Raw genomic sequence first — 22,132 nt, 5'->3', positions numbered from 1 at the left:
GCTTATCCACCGGAATGGAAATAATGTCAGTACAAAACCCAATGTTTGTTACTGTAACTTCTACATCACAATTAAAATCCAAACAGTTTTTTAAAAACAGTCATCTCAATCAAAACCCACTACTTCAGAATCAGTAGCTTCTTTGAAGCCACAGTAACACTTAAATATGGTTAAGACTAGAATGCAGAAATTTGGTTGATTGGAAAACTAATTAAACTTCCAACTTGCTCAAACAGAATTACAAAAAGGCAAAATTGTGTTTTACAGAGATACAGTCCACTGGAATCCCCAGCACTGGACAGCTGTTAGAGTATGTGGAATCCTGAGATAATAAGGAATCCAGGCATCCTTTAGACAGTCTTCTGTTGTCCTTTCTTCCCAGAGATTTGTGGATGTGTGGAATGACACCACCACCACCAATCGTAGTCTTGATGAGAGAGTCCCAGTCTTCATCTCCACGAATAGCAAGTTGCAAGCGACGAGAGGTAACACGCTTTACCTTCAAGTCTTTTGATGCATTTCCTGCCAATTCAAGTACCTCCACAGTAAGGTACTCCAGAATGGCTGCGCTGTACACAGCGGCAGTCGCGCTCACACGTCCATGGCTGGTCGCCCTAGATTTCAGGTGTCCATGAATACGGCCCACCGTATTTCCTCTCTGCGAGCGGGAAACCGCCTTTGTCTTGGCCTTTCTGGAGTCCTTCCCAGCCTTGCCGCCAGCCATTTCGAATTCTGCTGAAGCTCAAACAAGCAAGGCAGAGAAAGTACTAGTCAGACACCCAGCGAGAACCTGCCGCCTACGGCTTCGTCGCGCCACGATTCAAACTGCTACATAGGGTTTTTAGATGATAGTATATGCCTCTTCAATTCTTTAAGCTGCAGCAAATAGGATATTTTAAATTTCTACATGTCAGTGTGGCAGGGCAAACCTTCTAGACCCCCATGGATAATGTCAGTGCAGAGATCACCAAATCTTTGATTTAGGAGCACCTTGTCCAGGTGACAAAAAGGGATTCAGTATGAGGCTAAGTGTATTTACTTCCTGTTATGAAAGTTATCAACGTAGAGATTGAATAACTTTATTGTGAAATAACTTCAGACTTACAGGAAAGTTACAAAAATAACTCAGAGAATTCCTGTATAACCTTTAGATTCCCCAGAGGTTGACATTTTACGGCACTTGCTTTAGTCTATTTTTTTTCTGAGACATTTGACAATATGCTGCAGACAGGATGGCTCTTTACCCTTGAATAGTTCCGTGTATATTTCCCCAGATCACAACTGCTGTACAATACCAAAATCAGGAAGTTAACGTTGATACAGCACTAAGCACTTCATTCAAATTTTGCCAAGTGCCCCACTAGTATGATTTATAGTAAAGAAAAATAAGTTATTTTCAGTTCCAGAATCCAGTCCGTGATCACACATTGCAGTTAGTTGTCATGGCCCTTTAGTGGCTCTTAACTTTGGACAACTTCAACCTTTGTCATTCATGACTAGGTTTTCTTTTTCTTTTTTTTTAAATACATTTATTTATTTGTTTGTTTTTATTTTTGGCTGTGTTGGGTCTTCATTGCTGTGGACTTTCTCTAGTTGTGGCGAGCAGGGGCTACTCTTCGTTGCAGTGTGTGGGCTTCTCATTGTTGTGGCTTCTCTTGTTGCGGAGCATGGGCTCTAGGCGCACGGGCTTCAGTAGTTCTGGTACGTGGGCTCAGTAGTTGTGGCTTGCGAGCTCTAGAGCACAGGCTCAGTAGTTGTGGCACACGGGCTTAGTTGCTCTGTGGCATGTGGGATCTTCCCGGACCAGGGCTCGAACCCGTGTCCCCTGCATTGGCAGGTGGATTCTTAGCCACTGTGCCACCAGGGAAGCCCATGACTAGGTATTTTTGAAGAATGCAGACCAGCTGTTGTGTAGAATGCCCCTCAATTTTGGTTTGTCTGATGTGTCATCAGGAGTAGATTCTGGTTATACAGTTTGGGCAGGAATAACACAGAGCTTATGTTTTCAGGACATCAAAGCAAGCACACATCTGTCCCAGTACTGGTGATTTTAACTTTGCCTGCCTTGATGCCCAAGGTGGTGTCCACCAGGTATCTCCACTGTAAAGTAGCTATTTTTCTCCTTTATAATTATTAAAGTACCTTGTGTGGAGAGAGACTGATTAATAAGTCAAACAGAACATGTTCGTTGTAATTTTTACTAACAGCAGTATGTAGACTTGAACTAAAGTGGCCCTGTGATATGACAGAGGAGATATACAATTTGTGTGTAACAAATTATAATCTTTACATATATAAATGCTTCTTGTCTGGTTGAAGAAAAACCCAGATGTGGGGGGAGGGGGAGTATATAACCTTATCCTGAAATCTGCCTGTTTTCAGTCTCTTCCATCCCAGTGTCTCTTGGACCAGAGCACTGAGCTTTCATTTTATACAAAATTTGTGACATTATTTCATCAAATTTTATTTTATTTATTTATTTTGGCTGCCCTGCATGGCTTGCGGGATCTTAGTTCCCCAACCAGCAATCGAACCCGTGCCCGCTCCCCTGCAGGGGAGGCTCAGAGTCCTAACCACTGGACTGCCAGGGAATTCCCATTATTTCATTATGAAAAAGAATATTCTCTAGAAAATCGCTGGAAAACAGAGTAAAAAGAAATTCATGTTGCCATCTAAAGTCTACTAGTGGCTTTTTGGTGTATAATAAGTTTTAAAACTGATTTTGCAAGTTAGCATGGAGACCTTACCATTAATTTTTTTTTTTTTTTACGGTACGCGGGCCTCTCACTGCCGTGTCCTTTCCCGTTGCGGAGGACAGGCTCCGGACGCGCAGGCTCAGCGGCCATGGCTCACGCGCCCAGCCACTCCGCGGCATGTGGGATCTTCCCGGACCGGGGCAGAACCCGTGTCCCCTGCATCGGCAGGCGGACTCTCAACCACCGCGCCGCCAGGGAAACCCCCTTACCATTAATTTTGACAGTTTTTCATGAGGAAATTCTAAATCTCAAAGGAACCAAATACATTTGTATCCTGTGTATGTAAATGGCACCCCTGGGGTTGTGCAGTGCACAACCTATACAAACGTACACATGGCCCTAACTATTGGTGCTGTGTTCATCTTTTAGTTGTAGCATGGGGCTGGCCACTTGAGAAGTGTTTGGGGTAGCTGGAGTTACACACAGTCATACTAAGGTTCACAGCAACACTTCAGAAAGGAGCTAGTAAAGAAACATATCGGTTTAATCGGTTCATTGAATTTTATGCCAGGCCCTTTACTTGCCCATTGTCAAGGGCCTCAGAGTCCTATGTGGACTCATCAGCTCTTGGAGGGCTTAGGCCTTCTCTCATGCTCTCAACTACAAAAAGCACACTTATTATCTACAGGGACAATATCAAATAGTTCTATTCATTTGAATGCAAAAGTGAAACAAGTCCAATTCATATTTATTATAAATTGTTATTCACAGCACTATTTAATTACAAGGGAAAAGTAGTTAATGTCTTTTGCAAGTGATTATGTTTTAACCAGGGGTATGTACGTAAAGAAACCCTAGGGGGGGTCTGCCTCCCCCCTTTTTTTAATAAATGGGGGGCCTGGAGAAGCCACTTCTGCCTGTATTTCATTATCGGTTTGAAATTTTAGGTGGCATCTCGGTCTTCCTAGAGTGTCGGCAAATGGCACTGACCAGATCCCTCCCCGGAGCCAAGTGGTGCTCCAAGTATCCACTCTGACCAGCTTCTGTGCCCTCCCGAGGCAGCTGGCCATCTTCCTTCACCACAAGCTGGAAGCAAGGAGGAAGAGGTCACTTTTACTGTATCCCCATCAGAGAGATGTTGCTTCTTAGGAGAGCCTGTGAGCACTGAGGAGTGGGAGGTCTGACTGCTCCACGGGGAGATGCCTGTGTGGATTCGAACTCTCACCAAACAGTTGGGATGGTTTAGGATGTTCTCACCTAAAATACAGGCTTTCTGGCATAAAGCAAAGTTATTTTGGAGGGCCCTGGGGCACCTTAGGGATACACAGTTGTTTCCCAGTAGTTGAAAGCAGCATAACTTGTGACTATGCAGACTTCTAAAAAACACTATGGACAGAGATAAGTGATGGTAAATGAAATAAAAGTCACAAAGGCAGATGCCCCAGTCACGGGCTAGGACCTGTGCCGTTCTCCACGCTGGTAGTTTCTGGTGAGAGGGCAGCAGCAGTTTCTCCAGTTACAGTACACCAGCCAGTGACCTACAGATATGGAGACAGTCTCCCTTCTCTGACCCTGTCCCTCCTCCAACTCCCCCCTGGGGGCCTCCCCTCTCCACCGCCATGTCCCTCAGCTCCTCGCCCTGCTGGCCTTGGCACCATCCAGAACAAGAGGGCTTCACCCAGCAGCTTCCTGTCCCAGGGCGCTGAAGTTGTCTGCAATCTGCAAGCTGAGCGCTGCAGAACCCCCAGGGGGCGCTATTCACACTGAGGCGCAGGAGATGGCATGTTCACTTAAAAAGAAAATTCGTGGCACAAATCAAAGTGTCTTGAAAGATGGGTGTCTTATCTAATTCACATAACGGTACATTATGGAATGGCAGCGTCCTTGATCCAACTCACCCATCATCTCTGGGTGACCTATTATTGATGTAGGGCCTACTTTCCTCCATTGATCTTCATACTCCTAAATTGTATCCAGGGTACATAGTCCATAATGTGCTTTATAGAATACATGCAAGAATCAAATACCCCTCCTCCCGTATAATATATGAACCTTGAATTAAACAGTCTCGGTATCAAATGGGGTCTTGTAGGGACCTTCTGTAACTGTATAAACCTAAATAATGGAAGTGAGTCTGTTTTCTCCTATACAATGAACACTGCATTGTACAGATCAGGGGTCATCAAACTCTTTCTGTAAGCGTTCAGGTAGTAAATATTTTAGGTTTTGTAGGCAAACAGTCTCTTGCAACTACACAATTCTGCCTTGCAGTGCAAAAGCAGCCATAGGGTCCCAATAAAAGTTTACTTATGGACACTCAAATGTAAATTTCATATACTTTTCATGTGTGATGAAATATTATTCTTCTTTTGATTTTTTCAACCATTTAAAGATGTAAAAACTATTTTTAGCTTACAGCCTGTACAAAAACAGGGAGCAGGCTGGATTTGGCATGTGGGCAGCAGTTTGCCCTGTTATAGGTAATTTATAGACTTTTTCCAGCTCAAACATGATTATGTACTTAGCTTGACTAGAAATTAATGTCCCAAGTTAGTATAAGTATTAATCCCATTGCTTAGTCATTTATTTGACAAAGTAGAACCAGGTGTTTCTTTTTGGAAACTACTATTAAAAAGGAGTATCTTACTTACTCAAATAATTCCTGTCCTTTCTCCCTGGGGCTGGATAACAGGCCAGCCCCATGCCTCCTGGGGATGCTTACTGAGGAAGGATGGCGCAGGCCTGAGAGGAGAAGCACGGTTGGACGCTTGGTGAACCCAGTTGGGTGTCAGTGTAGCCCCTCCCCTATAAAGCAATAACCTTGTAGAGTTCGGCCCCTGTAGCCCCTCCCCTAGAAAGCAATAACCTTGTAGAGTTTGGCCCTTGAGTGGCACCTGGAAATAGTGCTGGCCCTGGGCTTGGGCTCTGAGTCTGTCACTCACTGAAGCCGCTGCCTGCAATTAAGAAGGGCCTTTCTGGGCCTGAACCCCAGTCTGCCCCAGGACACTGGACTGATTCCACCCCGAACCCAGTTCAGCCTTATCAGAATCTGGTCCCCTTGCCCCCGACTAGCTGGCACCTCCTTTTATGGAGGGTGGCACAGAAGAGCTTATTCATAACAGAGCTGATCTGTCCCCCTTTCTGCTGGGTTCAAACTCTTAACCGGTTCTCTTCCTGCTGTATATATGTCCTCCTCTCCTCGCTGGGCTGCTTTGTGTGGCCCAACAGAGGAAGCTCTTCTATCTTACATTTCCTAAATGATTTGAGGGAGGTCTTTACCATTTCCCTCTACTAACTCTTTCTCCAAACCTGTCCCAACTCAAGGTGCACCTAATCAATAGACATCTCACAAGGGGACTCGCCTGGGGTGGGTGGGTGTCCTTTTCTCTCATGTCACCCTGGATGGAAGGGTGCACAATGACTGGTTAGAAAGTCAGCCCAAGAGCCAATTCCTCACCAGAAGCACAGGGCCCCAACAGAGACACAGAAGGTGGTTCCATCGACCAGTGCTGGAAGCTTCATATACCTCCTGTCAGCATCGCTTCTTCCCACTGTCAAGGTTAGGCTGCCAGTAGGGGCTTCTTTCTCAAGCAACCTTACGGCAACATGTCACTTTGTGTGCGTGTTGGAGGGGAGGAGTGAAGCTACGCATCCATTTCCTAAACGTTAAGAGTCATATATATGGATTTTTTTTTTAGAATATATTTCCTTTTATTTATTTATTTATTTATTTGGCTGTGCCGGGTCTTAGTTGTGGCACACAGGATCTTTTAGTTGCGGCATGTGGGATGAAGTTCCCTGACCAGGGATCGAACCCAGGCCCCCCTGCATTGGGAGCGTCAAGTCAACCACTGGACCACCAGGGAAGCCCCCCTATAAATGGACTTTTAATTAATATCCTCTGGACAAAATAACCCATCAGTACTTGCGTCATCAGAAGACTTGCAGGCCCAGTGGCCATCACTATTGCCCATTGCCTAATTCTCTTTACACGCCTTGCTCAACACATGTGACACATCACGTACAAATGCAGCGCTGATGCAGCTTCTGAGAACCCCCTTCCTAACTTTTCAAGGAATCAAGTGACACAGGTCAACATTTCCTGCTGCGTGACCATGAGGCCTCTGGGTGGCTCTACTGGGTGTTATTTAAGAAAACAAAAATTTAGATATAGTCATTTTTAAAAGTTGAAACTTTGCAGAAAATAGACCAAAATAAAGAAGGTGAAGAGGAAAAACTTCACAAGACTTTTAAAAAGTTAACTATACAGTCTTTTATTTCTAGCTTGAAAAGAAAAAAGTGACCCTTAAATTAATAGGAAACTATTTACAGGATTAATCACATTTTAAGCCAGGACACTCAGTGTCCCTTGTTACAGGGAGAGGCTGGGACAGCTTAGGTGACCTGCCCAAGGGGCCCAAGCTCCTTGCCATAGCCAGGAGAGGACCCCGTCTCCTGACCGCCTGGCCCCACCCACAATGTACAAAATATCAGAGGGGTGCCACAGCCATTTTGATAACAAATAATTATGGGCCTTTTTAGTGTTTAAGAGAAACCTTAATTTTTTTGGTATGTAGAATCGGTCTAGAAACTTGTAGGATTTAGGAAATTCTTAGTTTAAAAAATGTAAGTTTTTCTCTCCCACGGGACCCAGGACCTCTCCCCAGGCACCCCCGGGTCTTTTCATGACAGGAATAAAGAGTCGTGGGCTCCATCAAGTCCTGACAGGCACATCCGCAGCTTCACTGTCTCAGGGTCCTCCTTCCACGGGCTGGTGGCTTGGATCTGTGCTTTGGTTCAAAGTGTTTTGGAGAATGTCTTCTTGCTTATTCTCTGGAAACGACACGATGGACACAGAGTCCCAGGCATCATCCTTTGGCGAGCTGTCCTTGTCCAAGGCGTCTAAGATGGGCTGAGCTGGATCCTTTAAATACTTGAAAAGGTTCAACACCATTATCATAATTTATCAGTTCCAAATACCACAACTTCATACTTTAGTTTTAGTTGGCATTATCCTATTTCATTCAGGTATAACTTCCAATTCTGTCCACCAGTGAAGTAACTTCTAAAACCGGAACCCCTGTTCACCCCCCATCTCAATAACTCACACGAATCCAAGGGCCAACCCAGGGAATACTCTGAAAGCACGAAAGGGCGGCGTAACTCAGGAAAAGCAAGTTCTGACTTGCTGCACTGGATGAGGGCTTGTGGATTATCAATCCTAAAATGTCTCTGGAATTCTAACTTTTCAGGGAAGGAGGAAATGGAGCCTCTTGTTCAACTACCATGGGGGCAAAGAGGGAAAGTTCACGAGCATTTTTCTCAGCCACTCCATCCACTGGTTGGTTCTACTTCACACAACACACGGGGTGCAGAGGATCTGCGCTATGCAGCCCTGGGCGAACCAGAAAGCGCAGGTCCTCAAGGCAAAGTGCCGGTCCACAGGCCTTAACTTGCCCTGGCCCTCCTGCCTTGGCTCTGGGCTTAGCCATCAATTACCAAGTTACCAAGAACCAACTGCCTGGCTCTTGGAAATGCTGAAAGATACTGAAATACGGTCGGCTTAGAGCTGGCTGGTGAGAAGACGAATAACCACGAATCACGCGCACTTGTGAAACCTCAAAAATATAAGTGAAACCTGATTCATTATTCTCATGTAACTTCAGTGACCTCTGATACAGACTTTTCACACTTTCCCAGAAAAGTGAACCGAAAGACTTCATGTTTTAGATTCAAGCACCAAAGGAACAACTAGTAGTAAATTCACTCACTATGGTCCTGCTGCTAGTTCTGTGAGACAGTTATTTGTTTGTTTGTTTTTTAAATTTTTTGCCTGTGCCACGTGGAATGCGGGATCTTAGTTCCCTGTCCAGGGATTGAACCTGTGCCCCCTGCAGTGGAAGCTCAGAGCCTTAACCACGGGACCACCAGGGAAGTCCCGAGACAGAAATTATTGATGCAAGTAAAATTCTGAGTTGAGAGCTGTTACGTTGTGACAGTATTAACCACGGAAGGTTTTTTTTTTTTTTTGTGGTAAGAACACCTAACATGAGTTCTACCTTCTTCACACAGTTTTAAGTGCACAAGACAGTACTACCTACAGGCACAATGTTGTACAGCAGAAACCAGAACTTCCTCATCTTGCATAACTGAAACTTTGTACCATGTGAAAGCAACTCCCCGCTCCCCCTGCCGCCTGGCCCCTGGTAACCACTGTGCTACTCTCTGCTTCTATGAGTTTGACTATTACTCTATTTAGATTCTTGATAGAAGTGGAATCCTGCAGCATTTGTATGGAGGTTCCAGTAGGGAATTTAACATGTGCTTCGCATAACGTCTGTGTACTTTAAACACCTTATGACAGATGAAGGAAAACAAGTGACTTTAGCTCTTTCCAGAAGCACCACTCTGTCTTTACAGACTAGATACAACAACATAAGGTTCTGTTTCCAGTACTTTTACCCTGATTTTACTGCAGAATGATAAATAGTTCTAAATATGCTTGTATCAGCTAGCTTCTAATCCCAAGAATGTCCCGGCTGTCTCCTCAGAGGGCCTGGTTCCCTCGCAGAGCCTCAGGGGGTCGCTGGAGCTGGGCAGGAAAACAGGACTTTCCATAAGACCTACCCACTCCACGTTTCTTTCTTAAATCCTTTAAAATACTAGTAACATCCCCTGTGTACTCGGCGTGCAAGGCTTTGAACTCACGGCTCTGGGTGTTTACTCTAGAATCCTCCTGCCTGCACACTGTCTGACCCAAAGCTCATGCTCTTGACTGCTGTCCCCACTGGTCCATGTCCCCTCCAACCAGGCTCCAAAAGCCCGGGACTCTCGTGTTGTCTCCAGAGGGACCTACTGTGGCCGATCTCCTGTCCGGGCCAGACCAGGCCACCTTTTGGCCAACCTCATGCCATTAAAAAAATTAAAAAAAAAATTTTTTTTTTACTTTATTTAACTAATTAATTAATTAATGTATTTGGTTGTGCCGGGTCTTAGTTGCCGCATGTGGGATCTTCGTTGCGGCATGTGGGATCTAGGTCCCTGAACCCTGGGGATTTAACCCTGACCCCCTGCATTGGGAGTGCCGAGTCTTAGCCACTGGACCACCAGGGAAGTTGCCCCCCAATTTTTTTTTAATTGTGGTAAAATACACATAACATAAAATTTACCATCTTAACCATTTTTAAGTGTACAGCTCAGTAGTGTAAAGTCTATTCACATTGTTGGGCAATGATCACCACCATCTGTCTCGAGAACTTTTTAATTAATTAATTAATTAATTTGGCTGTGCCGGGTCTTAGTTGCAGCATGTGGGATCTAGTTCCCTGACCGGGGATTGAACCCGGGCCCCCTGCATTGGGAGTGTGGAGTCTTAACCACTGGACCACCAGGGAAGTCCCTAGAACATTTTTCATTTTGCAAAACTGAAACTGTCCCCGTTAAACACTCACTGCCCATTTCCTCCCTCCCTCCGGACCCTGGCAACCACTATTCTACATTCTGGTTCTGTGAACGTGAGTACTCTAAGCACCTCATATAAGTGGAATCATGTAGTATTTGTCTTTTTGTGACTAATTTATTTCCCTTATCATAATGTCCTCAAGGTTCATCCATGTTGTAGCATGTCTCAGAATTCCCTTCCTTTTTAAGGCTGAGTAATATTCCACGCATATGTATATACCACATCTCTCTCTTGTTTTTTTGGCTGCACCTGTGGCTTGCAGGATCGTAGTTCCCTGACCAGGGATTGAACCCGAGGCCAGAGCAGTGAAAGCGCTGAGTCGTATCCACTGGACTACCAGGGAACTCCCACCATATTTTATTTATACATTCATCTGTCGATGGACACTTGGGTTGTTTCTACCTTTTGGCCATTGTGAATAATGCTGCTATGAACATGGGTGTACAAAGAACCAAGTGCTGCTTTTAACACAAATCTCAGTGTCATGGCTTTGTCCACTGCTCTACTCTTAGGTGTTACCAGGGGGGCATGAAAGGCTGACACGTCACCCTTTTAAATGTGTACACACATACCTCTTCTATTTGTGATGGGATGCTTGGTGCAGAGTGAAACCAGTATTTAACCAGGCCTCTGTATTTCAGTACCAGGAAGAGACAGGCCCCCACCAGCACTGACAGCAACAAAAAGGTTCCCATAGAGATCAGGATGACTTGTTGAAGCTTGGTAGAGGCTAAACAGGTGACATAAAAGTGAACAAGATGACCATCCTACATACGATACAAACATCGGGTAATTTCTCATCCACCACTGCAATAAATAGAGTTCATGTCCCAGTAAACTGGATAGATACTGCCCCTCCTCCACCCAGCCCTGTATGCTTTAATTAACAGCTAGTAAAGGCAAGCCTAAAGCAAAGCAAGCGTTAGCTGTCTGGCAGCTCTTGCTACTGGAGACTTCAGCACGAGCTTGTTATGTCTACAGTGAAGTGCTGTCCTAGCCCCTTCTCTCTGGGTCTGCGCACTCTCACCACCCTCCACCTAATAAGGAATCCCTGATTGCGCTATTTTAGGAGTGTTCTGTTCCCAGCTCAGAAAGGACTTAAGAAAGCATACATTACCATCCACTGTTGTTTCGGAGCAAGATATGTTGCTTAAATGCCCAGGTCTAGAGATGTTTTCTTTTGCCAAAAACAGTTCTGCCTTGAGTTGGAAACAGTATACTCTTAAGGGTTTTAAATCATTCAACGTGATGAAGTTGCTCCTGAAACGGTGTGTCACCTACGTAAAATACACCAAGAACCACACCTGAAAATCACCCACATAGACATGGTCAAGCCCCTTCCATCTTCTCCAATGTTTCCTCAAATTCACCCTGAACACAATAACCAAAGAAGAAGGTAATTCTGTTTCTAAACAAACAGAATACCAATTTTATATGTATCACATATGCTTATAGCAGACAAATTTTATATGTGAAAATTGGTGAGGAATGTCAAGAAAGATGCTGATGGCATTAGAGCTGTGTTTCTGGCTGTGAGGTCCGAGGGCCCAACCGAAGCCCCATCACAGCGGTGGAGGGTCCAAAGCTGGAATTTAGCAAATCCCAGTTTCTAGGACGAAATTTTCTCCTTTCAAATGAACATTTTGTATTTCATGGTTAATCTCATCTAGATACTTGACGTTAGTCAACAAATAAAGGAAAAAAGTCATTCTAGGAAATAATGTTCCTTTGGTTCCCAATCTGCTTCTGGTTTTCACTGAAATGTGCTGACTCCTTTTACAGTTTTGGTCGAAATGATCTGAGTGATTTATGTCATCAGGAAAGAGTTGGGTCCCAAATTCTTAGCGGATTCTGTCCCCTCCTTCCCTCCCTGCTGCTACCCTCCCTCGGGTCTTGTCACCTCCACATGGTCAGTCAATTGTCCCTCACTCTCACCTCAGACAAACTGTCACTGTTCCACAGGGAAAGGAGAAAAAAAAAACACTATATTACAGCTATATATATAGGATATATATAGCTATATATATATAGGATTTCTCATAAAGGACTGCTTTCATTTTTTTTTTTTTGGCTGCTGTGGGTCTTCGTTGCTGTGTGCGGGCTTTCTCTAGTTGCGGCGGGCGGGGGCTACTCTTTGCGTGGTGCGCGGGCTTCTCATTGCGGTGGCTTCTCTTGTTGCGGAGCATGGGCTCTAGGCGTGCGGGCTTCGGTAGTTGCGGTGTGTGGCCTCTGTAGCTCCGAGACATGCATGTGGGATCTTCCCGGACCAGGGATCGAACCTGTGTCCCCTGCATTGACAGGCGGATTCTTTTTTTTTTCTTGCGGTACGCGGGCCTCTCACTGTTGTGGCCTCTCCCGTTGCGGAACACAGGCTCCGGACGCACAGGCTCAGCAGCCATGGCTCATGGGCCTAGCCGCTCCGCGGCATGTGGGATCTTCCCGGACCGGGGCACAAACCCGTGTCCCCTGCATCGGCAGGCGGACTCTCAACCACTGCGCCACCAGGGAAGCCCCAGGACTGCTTTCTGATTTTGAGATACTACAGTAGAATATACTATAGCCATTTGAAATGGTGGAATATCACACACACTCCGGAACGTGGAGGTGAAGCTGCTTACATATGTTGACTGAAAAAAGGCAGATTTTTCAACAGTATATAGAAGATCATCTTATTATTTATTTATTTATTTGGCCACGCTGCGGGACCTAAGTTCCCCGACCAGGGATTGAACCCGCGCCCCGTGCAGTGGAAGTGCAGAGTCTTAACCACTGGGCCACCAGGGAAGTCCCATGATCTTATTTTTAAAAATACAAAATGATCATATTATATTTGAATAGTAGGATTAGAGATGAGTTTTAATTTTTTTCCCTCCGATTTGAAATGATGACTGCCATGGCAGAGGAGAAACATTTTTACTCCTGATGCCACATACAGCAATTTTAAGGACAACATTCTTTTTGAGTAGTTTATTTTGGCAGCCAGTTGGCTATTCCAAAAGTTAGAATCACAGACTGTGGAGAAGAGCTACCATTGCAGGCCTGAGACCGCTGTCCTTAGAAAGGCTTGCTTTCAAGGCTGACCCAAGGCTGGCATCTGGGACTTGGATTTGAGCAGTGTTTCCACCATTCCCTGACTGATAAGGGTGGTTTCGTGTATAAACAATGCTCTTTATGCTGAACACCTGCTCTCCCTCTGGGAGTCTGGAGTTTTGGTGTCTATGTTGGGCAGAGGGTGCCTGTGTGACCAGCCCCCAATAAAAGCCCTGGGCACTGAGCCGCTAACTAGCTTCTCTGGTAGATAAGATTTCACACGTGCTGTCAGGTCACTCTTGTTGTTAAGTGTGTCCTGGGTGACTTCCAGGGGAAGACTCGGAAGCTTATGCCTGGATTCCTTTAGACTTTGCCCCATGTGCCTCTTCCCTTTGCTGAGTTTGTTTTGTGTCTTTTCTCTGGAATAAATCACAGCCTCGAGTACAACTATACACTGAGTCCCATGCATCCTTCGAACAAATCTAGGGGTTGGACTTGGGGACCCCTGACATACAGACTCACAGCTGGAATGGAGATCGTACAGGTGGCTTTCAGAGTTACTTCAGCCCCAGAATCTTTTGTTCATGAAAGTCCAAAGTATACATGCTCTGGCTGAAAGGGAGAAAGGGGAATCCCTTCTGCATTCTTCCAGGCGTTCTCTATTCCAGTTGACCAGACCTTGACCTCAGGATTTCCGGAAACGATTATTTCTTTCTTCCCTATTTGCTAAGAGTCTGTTCTTCAGTGAGTTTTGCCTTCCTCGGTGTTTTTACACTCACCACAAAGAAATGAAGAGCAAGTGCAAACATCAACTATGTGGGAGAGAAACAGCAATTAAGAGCATGGACCCTGAGGCTAGATGTCTCCTCTGCTTTGCTGTCAGTTGCTGGCCTTGGGCTAGTTACTTAACCACTTGGTTTCCCTCTCTGTGAAACAGGTGGGTGTAAAGGTTAAATGAGATGATGTATCTAAAGTGCCTGGGCCAGGTGCCAGACACAAAGAAAGCTCTGGATAAACATAAGTTCTTATTCTTATAAAAAATTATAATAATGTTGAACTTAGGAAACCACGAATTTACACAGGTAGTAAAACATCACTAAATGTAGCTTGGAGGGACTTCCCTGGTGGTCCAGTGGTTAGGACTCCACGCTTCCACTGCAGGGGGTGTGGGTTCGATCCCTGGTTGGGGAACTAAGATTCTGCATGCCGTGCGGCGTGGCCAAAAAATAGAGGGAAAAAAATGTAGCTTGGATAATCAGATACTGGAGGTGATTAGAGGCCAGCAGTTTTTTCTTGTGCTACCCAGGGCTGACCAGACCCCTTTTGGTCTGACCCACCTTTGTCAACCTTACCCTGCCCCAGCCCCTCACGTGGCCTGCATTTCTAAAGGATCCGAGCACGTGCAGTTCCACAAATGTGCCGAGCCTTTTCAAACCTACTGGCCCTTCTCCCTAGGACACTCTCTCTCCTTCCAGTAGACTTTTCACCTATTCATATTGCCCTCTGCAAACCATGCAAACCAGAGAATTCATATAGTTAAACCTTGCAGACTGCAGTAGTAAATTCATTGCTGTAGAAACAGGCCCACAGAAGCTCCCCAAACTTCGGAGTGTGGCAAAGGCACCATGGGCACCGGCTGAGTCCAGACCCAGACCATGGGGACCATGTGATACCAGGCAGAGGGGGCCCTGCAGATGGGTCTGGTGGGAGGGGAGTCTCAGCACAGTGAGTAGAAGCAGAGGTCCTGAAGAGAAAGATCAAAACCACTAAGGCTCAGCCCCTAAGGGGATACTGGGACACCCTGGTGTCCTTGGCCACTTTAAAGTAGACTTTCTTTTGCTATCCATAAACTCCAAAGAAATGAAAATCAAGAACAAAGAAGAAAAATGCTCTTGCCTGTTTGCTTCCTCCCTTTTCCCAGTAGTAGACATAATACCAAAAAAAGGCCACCGAGGCAGGGACATCAAAGGGAGAAGAAAAGCTGATGATAAGGGAACCTTCTTCTGGGGTCACCCAGATGTCTTCTGGAGGCCCGATGGTGGCTGAAATAGAATTACAAACAAAATCAATCCATCAGTCTATGTATATACGTAGATACATATATATACATACACATGTACATCATATATATATATATATATATATATATATATATATATATACACACAGGATATGTATATTGTACATGTAATTATACTTAGTATGGTACACACATGCATATATTTATATATGCAATGAGATTGCATTCAGACTACCAGAGGCTGTTCTGGGCACCAGATTTACTTGGAAGGCTCCGGGGCAGGTAGCCCAGTGGAGCTACAGAGTGGCCCCAGGGGTTTCTAGCCTTCGGCGGAAGGAGGGGTCCTCACAGTTGTCCACATGGCCGCGCCTGCCCACCCCCAGGAGACAGCTCAGGTGCAAGGATCGGGCAGGTACAGGGCACTCCCTGGCTCAACCACAAGAGCCAGTATTTCTCATCACAATTCCACAAGAAGAGTTTCCAGAGTCCCCACAAGGGACATGCCCAGTTACAAGAACCCCTTCATTCAGCAATGCCCCAGACACGGTTTCCTACCAGGTGGTTAAGACTGGCCTGGTTGAAGTGCTATTTACCAACCAGAGGTCCTTCTGACCATAAGCAATGCTAGTAAGTCAGAAAGAGAAAAACAAATATCGTGTATTAACGCATATATGTGGAATCTAGAAAAATGGTACAGATGAACCGGTTAGCAAGGCAGAAATACAGATGTAGAGAACAAACGGATGGACACCAAGGGGGGAAGTGGCAGGGTGGTGGTGTGATGAATTGGGAGATTGGGATTGACGTATATACACTAATATGTATAAAATAGATAACAAATAAGAACCTCCTGTATAGCATGGGGAACTCTTATTCACTTTGCTGTATAGTAGAAACTAACACAACATGGTAAAACAACTATACCCCAATAAAAAAAGAAAAAGAAAAAAAAATAGCGTGGTTCATATGCCACCTTTATCAGGTTTCCAGAGAGCTGGAAGGTTAACCAAAGGTCAAATTTTCATGCAGAGAGGGAAAAGATTTTGTTAGCCCACCAAAGTGGTGTTTACAAACTTTTAAATATGTGTATCTTTCTAGCTTTTTCTAATACAATGATTAAATATAATAACTGAGAAATATTACCATCATACATCTATTTGTTAAGGCTTTTCATATAAGTCACAGGACAGCCAAGGACTATGGCTCATAATATGCTCTTAGAAGGAAGATTACAGCATTTATCAGGTGAGCATTTAAATTGTATAATTAACCAGAGGAACTCAGATCAAAATACAGGTTGTGTCCTCCAAGTTCTAAGAGGCCTGTTTCTGCACCTTCTATACACACAGATGATCACATCACGGTGAACAGTTCTGCATTCACCAAAGTGGGGCTGGATTTCTCTCTCTCGCTTCCACACTCTGCCCTGGGCTCTCCCAGGTTGGGGAGGGTTAGGCATGTGTTCTGGTCACCTTTCTCTCTGTGTAAAAGTAACTGGTCCCTGCAGGGTTTGTACTCATGCCCTCTGATCTCCTTTGTTCTGGTGGAGGAACTAAGTCCAGACAGATACAGGGTCGGGCCTGGCCCACCTCAAGCCACAGCGATGTTAGTGCATTAGCTGTGTGTAACAAAAAGCTCTCATTAAACCCGCTCACAGATGCTGGCACTCATGTCTTCAAGCTACGCTTTTGAAAACGAAGTGACTGGAGCATGGAACAACATGTGGACCTGCAGGCCCAGGGCCCCGCTGAGCGGATTCTCTAGACTTTTCTGTGACTTACCCACCGGAGTGGGCATGGGAGCCTGGATGACTAATCACTTAACCGCTGAAAGGTCAGCACCGAAAGACCTGCCTTTCTGAAGGGCGTGCCAGATGGAGAATCTGATACCAACGTGATGAGTCTGTCTCTCGAAGGCGGACAGTCTGCCTTTTCTCTGGGCCCTGAAGGAGGGCTCAGTGGATCTATGGGTCATTACTGACAGCAGTGTCCACAGACTGAGCGATCACTCTAAACCTGGCAACACGGACTTTATATCCATGTCCACACAGATCTATGTAACAACCACAGAAGGCCATCCCCATTTCCCAGAGGGGGAAACTGAAGCCCAGAGGGACATTACTTGCCCAGAGTAACAGCCGGAAAGTGGCAGTGTTGGGATTTGAACCCAAGTTTATGTGATGCCAAAGCCTGCCCCCTTCAGGCACCATCTCATCCCTCTACCCTCAGTAAAGCATCTTCAAGTTGGTTACCCATCCTGACTTGACCGCAAGTGCTGAAAGCAGCGACGGGCGCTGAGCACACCACTGTCTTGAAGTTTACCAGTGACTCCCCACCAGTAACTAACCGAGGACATGGCTGCCCAACTCTGGCTGGGAGGAGAGAGAGCAGCAGCTGGCTGGCTCTGGACCAGCGACTTCATGACAGGTCCTGCTTCTGATACCGCCATTACTTTTTTCTCCACTAATTCTCACTTAGGTAACGCTTGATAGCTCAGATGTGTGATGGTTCTCCACTCAAGGACAAATAACTTGTCCACAGAAGACCAGCCAGCAGGGACTGCACTGTCTTCTCGTACCATCCTCAAATTGCTAGCAAAAACCATTTTTAAAAAAAAAAAAATTTTTTTAATTTATTTATTTATCTTGGTTGTGCTGGGTCTTAGTTGCGGTATGTGAACTCTTAGTTGCGGCATGCATGTAGGATCTAGTTCCCTGACCAGGGATCAAACCCGGGCCCCCTGCACCGGGAGTGTGGAGTCTTAACCACTGCACCACCAGGAAAGCCCCTTTCTTAGCTTCTATTACAGAAAATTTCAAACATATAGAAAGTAGAGAGAAGACTGTAAACAAAGCTCATGTACTCATCACCCAACTTTAAAGCAACCATCAAGCCCTGACAAGTTTTGTTTCTCCTGTGCCCATCCACCTCGTAAGGACCACCTTGCCCCTCCCACTCTCTGGATTATTTTGAAGGAATCTCAGACATTACATCATTGCATCTGTAAATACTTCAGTATGTATCTTGAAAAGACCAGACTCCCCGCCTTTTTAAAAAAACATAACAAAATACCATTACAACACCTAAAGTATATTAGCAACAATTGCTTTATAAATCATCAAAGATCTAGACAGTGATCACATTTCCCCAATTGTCTTATACCTCTGTTTAATTTGAATCAGGATCCCACAAAGTTCCACACTTTGTGTTTGCATAGAGACCGGAGAAACATTAGGCACGGCTGACCATGTGAAAAATGAATAATTGAAGGAACACATCTATAAACTAGTGTCTGACGACTCTCATGCTCCCTTCCAACATCTGGGAGCATATCTGTTCATTCAATCGTTCCACAGATATTTTCTCCTATGTGCCAGGTACTGTTCAAGGCTGAACTAAAATCCTTCCTGAACGTAAAAGAAGTTGTGCCATGTAACAGTGATCAGTGAAGCCAATATGCTAGTATTCCCTCCAGCACAGAGGTTAGCAAACTTTCTCAGTAAAGCACCAGAGTGAACTGAGGCTCTGACTGGTCACGCAGCCCCTGTTGCGACTACTCAGCTCGCCTGTTGCAGCTTGGAAGCAGCCATAGACAGTATATGAAAAGATGGGGAAACTGCATTCCGATAAAACTTTTTTTTTTTAAATTGAAGTATAGTTGATTTACAATATTGTATTAGTTTCAGGTGTACAGCAAAGTGATTCAGTTATACATGTATTCTTTTTCAGATTCTTTTCCATTATAGGTTATTATAAGTTCCCTGTGCTATACAGTAGGTCCTTGTTGTTTATCTATTTTATATATAGTAGTGTGTATATCTTAATCCCATACTCCAAATTTATCCCTCGCCCCCTTTCGACTTGGGTAACCATAAGTTTGTTCTCTATGTCTGTGAGTCTGTTTCTGTTTTGTAAATAGGTTCATTTGTATCATGTTTTTAGATTCCCCATGTAAGTGATATCATACAATATTTCTTCCTCTGACTTACTTCACTTAGTATGATAATCTCTAGGTCCAACCGTGTTGCTGCAAATGGCATTATTTCATTCTTTTTTATGGCTGAGTGGCATTCCATTGTACATATATAACACATTTTCTTTCCGATAAAACTTTACAAAAACCGGTTGGTGGGCGGGATTTGACCTGCGGGCTGCGGTTTGACAACTCCCAGGCCTAGCAAATCACCCTCCCCTAGCCCCAGCTTCCGTGGTCAGTACTCGGGTTTGACCATCATACCCACCTGGGTGCTGGTTATTTAGGGTGAGAGGCAGGACGGAGGGGCGGGGAGTCAGTACCGCTCAGCGAAGAGGAAAGTGAAGAAAACCTGCAAACGTTGAAGGAAGTTTGTACCCAAGTCGTCTTACCATTCCGATAGTGTTCGAACCAAGGCGCCTTTACCCAGGCAGAGACGAGGTCCCCCAGCTTAGCTCGGAGGCGTAAAGTGATGTTGAAATGCCGTGGGAAGCCCTCCGAGAGGCTATTTGCGGTAAAGTTGCACTCTGTCCCGGTGAGGTTCGTACAATCCACCCTGCTGTCTTTTCTGTTGACGTCATACCAGGTACTACTAGTGCTGCTGCAAAGGGAAGAAGGATTTTACTTTGCACAAGTCTCTCTTTGATCACATATTAAGTTTCCCCAGAGATGAGTTTTTATTTATTTATTTATATTTATATTTTATTTTTTTATTTTTTTTTTTGCGGTACGCGGGCCTCTCACTGCTGTGGCCTCTCCCGTTGCGGAGCACAGGCTCCGGACGCGCAGGCTCAGCGGCCGTGGCTCACGGGCCCAGCCGCTCCGCGCCATGTGGGATCTTCCCGGACCGGGGCACGAACCCGCGTCCCCTGCATCAGCAGGCGGACTCTCAACCACTGCGCCACCAGGGAAGCCCCAGAGATGAGATTTTAATTCGATGTTTTTGATTGAGACATTGCTCACATACCATACACTACCCCCATTTAAAGTGTACAGTTCAATGGATTTCAGTAAATTCACACTGTCGTGCAGCCTCAGTACAATCCATTTCAGAACACATTCATCATCCCCTAAAAACCCCTGCACCTACAGCAGTCGCTCTCCACTTCCTCCACCCCCCAAGCCCTACGGTACCACTGATCTACTTTCTATCTCTATGGATTTGCCTGTTCTGGACATTTCATAGAAATACAATCATAAACTATGTGGTCTTTTGTGACGAGTGCCCTTCACTTGGCCTGTTTTACTTAGTATGTTTTCAAGCGTGATACGTGTTGTAGCATGTATCAGTACTTCATCCCTTCTTATGACCAAATAATGTCCCATTGTATGTACATACCACATTTAGTTTATCCACTGATCTGCTGATGGGCACCTGGGTTGTCTCCACTTTTTGGCTATTGTGAATAATGCTAAGAATATTCATGTGTACATTTCTTTGTGAACTTATGTTCAGTTCTGTGGGGTGTATACCTAGGAGTGGACTTGCCGGGTCATATGGTAACTCTATTTTTAACTGATTTCCGAAGTAGCTGCACCATTTTACATTCCCACCCACAACGTATGAGGGTTCCAATTTCTCCTTAACGTCACCAACACTTGTTATTATGCCTTTTTTATTTTATTTTATTTTTTAAATTTATTTATTTATTTTTGGCTGCATTGGGTCTTTGTTGCTGCGCACGGGCTTTCTCTAGTTGCGGCGAGCAGGGGCTACTCTTCATTGCGGTGCGCAGGCTTCTCATTGCGGTGGCTTCTCTTGTTGCGGAGCAAGGGCTCTAGGCGCGCGGGCTTCAGTAGTTGTAGTACACAGGCTCAGTAGTTGTGGCTTGCAGGCTCTAGAGCGCAGGCTCAGTAGTTGTGGCACGAAGGCTTAGTTGCTCCGCGGCATGTGGGATCTTCCTGGACCAGGGCTCGAACCCGTGTTCCCTGCATTGGCAGGTGGATTCTTTTTTTTTTTTTTTTTAAAGTTTCCAAATTAGGTAGTTTTATTTTATTTTATTTTTGCGGTACGTGGGCCTCTCACTGTTGTGGCCTCTCCCGTTGCGGAGGACAGGCTCCGGATGCGCAGGCTCAGCGGCCATGGCTCACGAGCCCAGCTGCTCCGCGGAATGTGGGATCTTCCCGGACCGGGGCACGAACCCGTGTCCCCTGCATCAGCAGGCGGACTCTCAACCACTGCGCCACCAGGGAAGCCCTGGCAGGTGGATTCTTAACCACAGCACCACCAGGGAAGCCCATGCCTTTTTTATTGTAGCCATCCAAGTGGCTGTATTTTCCCTGGTGACTAATGATGTTGAGTATCTTTTCACATGCTTATTGGCTATTTGCATATCTTCTTTGGAGAACTGTCTACTCAAGTCCTTTGTCTGTATTTTAATTGGGTTATTTGCCTTTTAATTTTGAGTTGTAAGAGTTCTTTATACATTCTGGATACAAGTTCCTTATCAGATATATGATTTGCAAACATTTTCTGCCGTTTTGTTCTACAGTTGATTTTAATGCTTCAAACTCAGCCTCTGTAGCCTATGTCTTAGGAATGATACTGTGTTCATACAAACCATACCCATACTTCCTGCTGGTGTAGAGTTTGTTTTTACCTCATAGCTGCCCATTTAAAGAGAGTCTTGGCCACATGAAAACTTTGCCAAATGTAAGGCCATGCATCCTTGTAAGTGAGAATGCATTCCCCAGAGTCCCAATGCCACCTGCCCACGTGGGATTCTACTCGCTGACTCTGAGCTCTGTCCTTAGGTGACTGACTTGAGAAAAGGCAGGGAGGTAGCTCTAGAAGCCTCAGTAGTGCGGCAGCAGGCACTGTCCCCTCTAGGGACAGGCTGTGCCCTGGACAGCAACTCTGGCCTGGAAAGCAAGGCCAGGGGAGACAGGAGAAATGAGGCTGGGGGGTCACGGCCACCAGCTCTCACACAACACGTGTGCTTCTAAGTGTAC

The 22,132-nt window shown here is 45.3% G+C and overlaps 1 protein-coding gene and 1 pseudogene across 1 annotated transcript in view; both read right to left on the bottom strand.

Annotated features, from left to right (window-relative positions):
• Positions 1–350: 350 nt before the first annotated feature.
• On the bottom strand, positions 351–724 carry LOC136122479 (histone H2A.Z pseudogene; annotated as a pseudogene).
• A 6,722-nt stretch (positions 725–7,446) lies between these two features.
• Positions 7,447–22,132, bottom strand: part of IFNGR2 (interferon gamma receptor 2) — a 34,301-nt gene continuing 19,615 nt past the window's right edge. The window contains exons 3-7 of the mRNA XM_065876669.1: positions 19,573–19,781; positions 15,085–15,230; positions 11,276–11,435; positions 10,731–10,888; positions 7,447–7,629 (exon numbers count right to left, since the gene is read on the bottom strand). Coding sequence (XP_065732741.1) covers positions 7,447–7,629; positions 10,731–10,888; positions 11,276–11,435; positions 15,085–15,230; positions 19,573–19,781 — 856 coding nt within the window. The remainder of the gene's footprint in view (positions 7,630–10,730; positions 10,889–11,275; positions 11,436–15,084; positions 15,231–19,572; positions 19,782–22,132) is intronic.

The sequence above is a fragment of the Phocoena phocoena genome, chromosome 4, assembly GCF_963924675.1.
Source record: "Phocoena phocoena chromosome 4, mPhoPho1.1, whole genome shotgun sequence".
NCBI lineage: Eukaryota > Metazoa > Chordata > Mammalia > Artiodactyla > Phocoenidae > Phocoena > Phocoena phocoena.
This window is presented reverse-complemented; position numbering and strand designations above follow the sequence as displayed.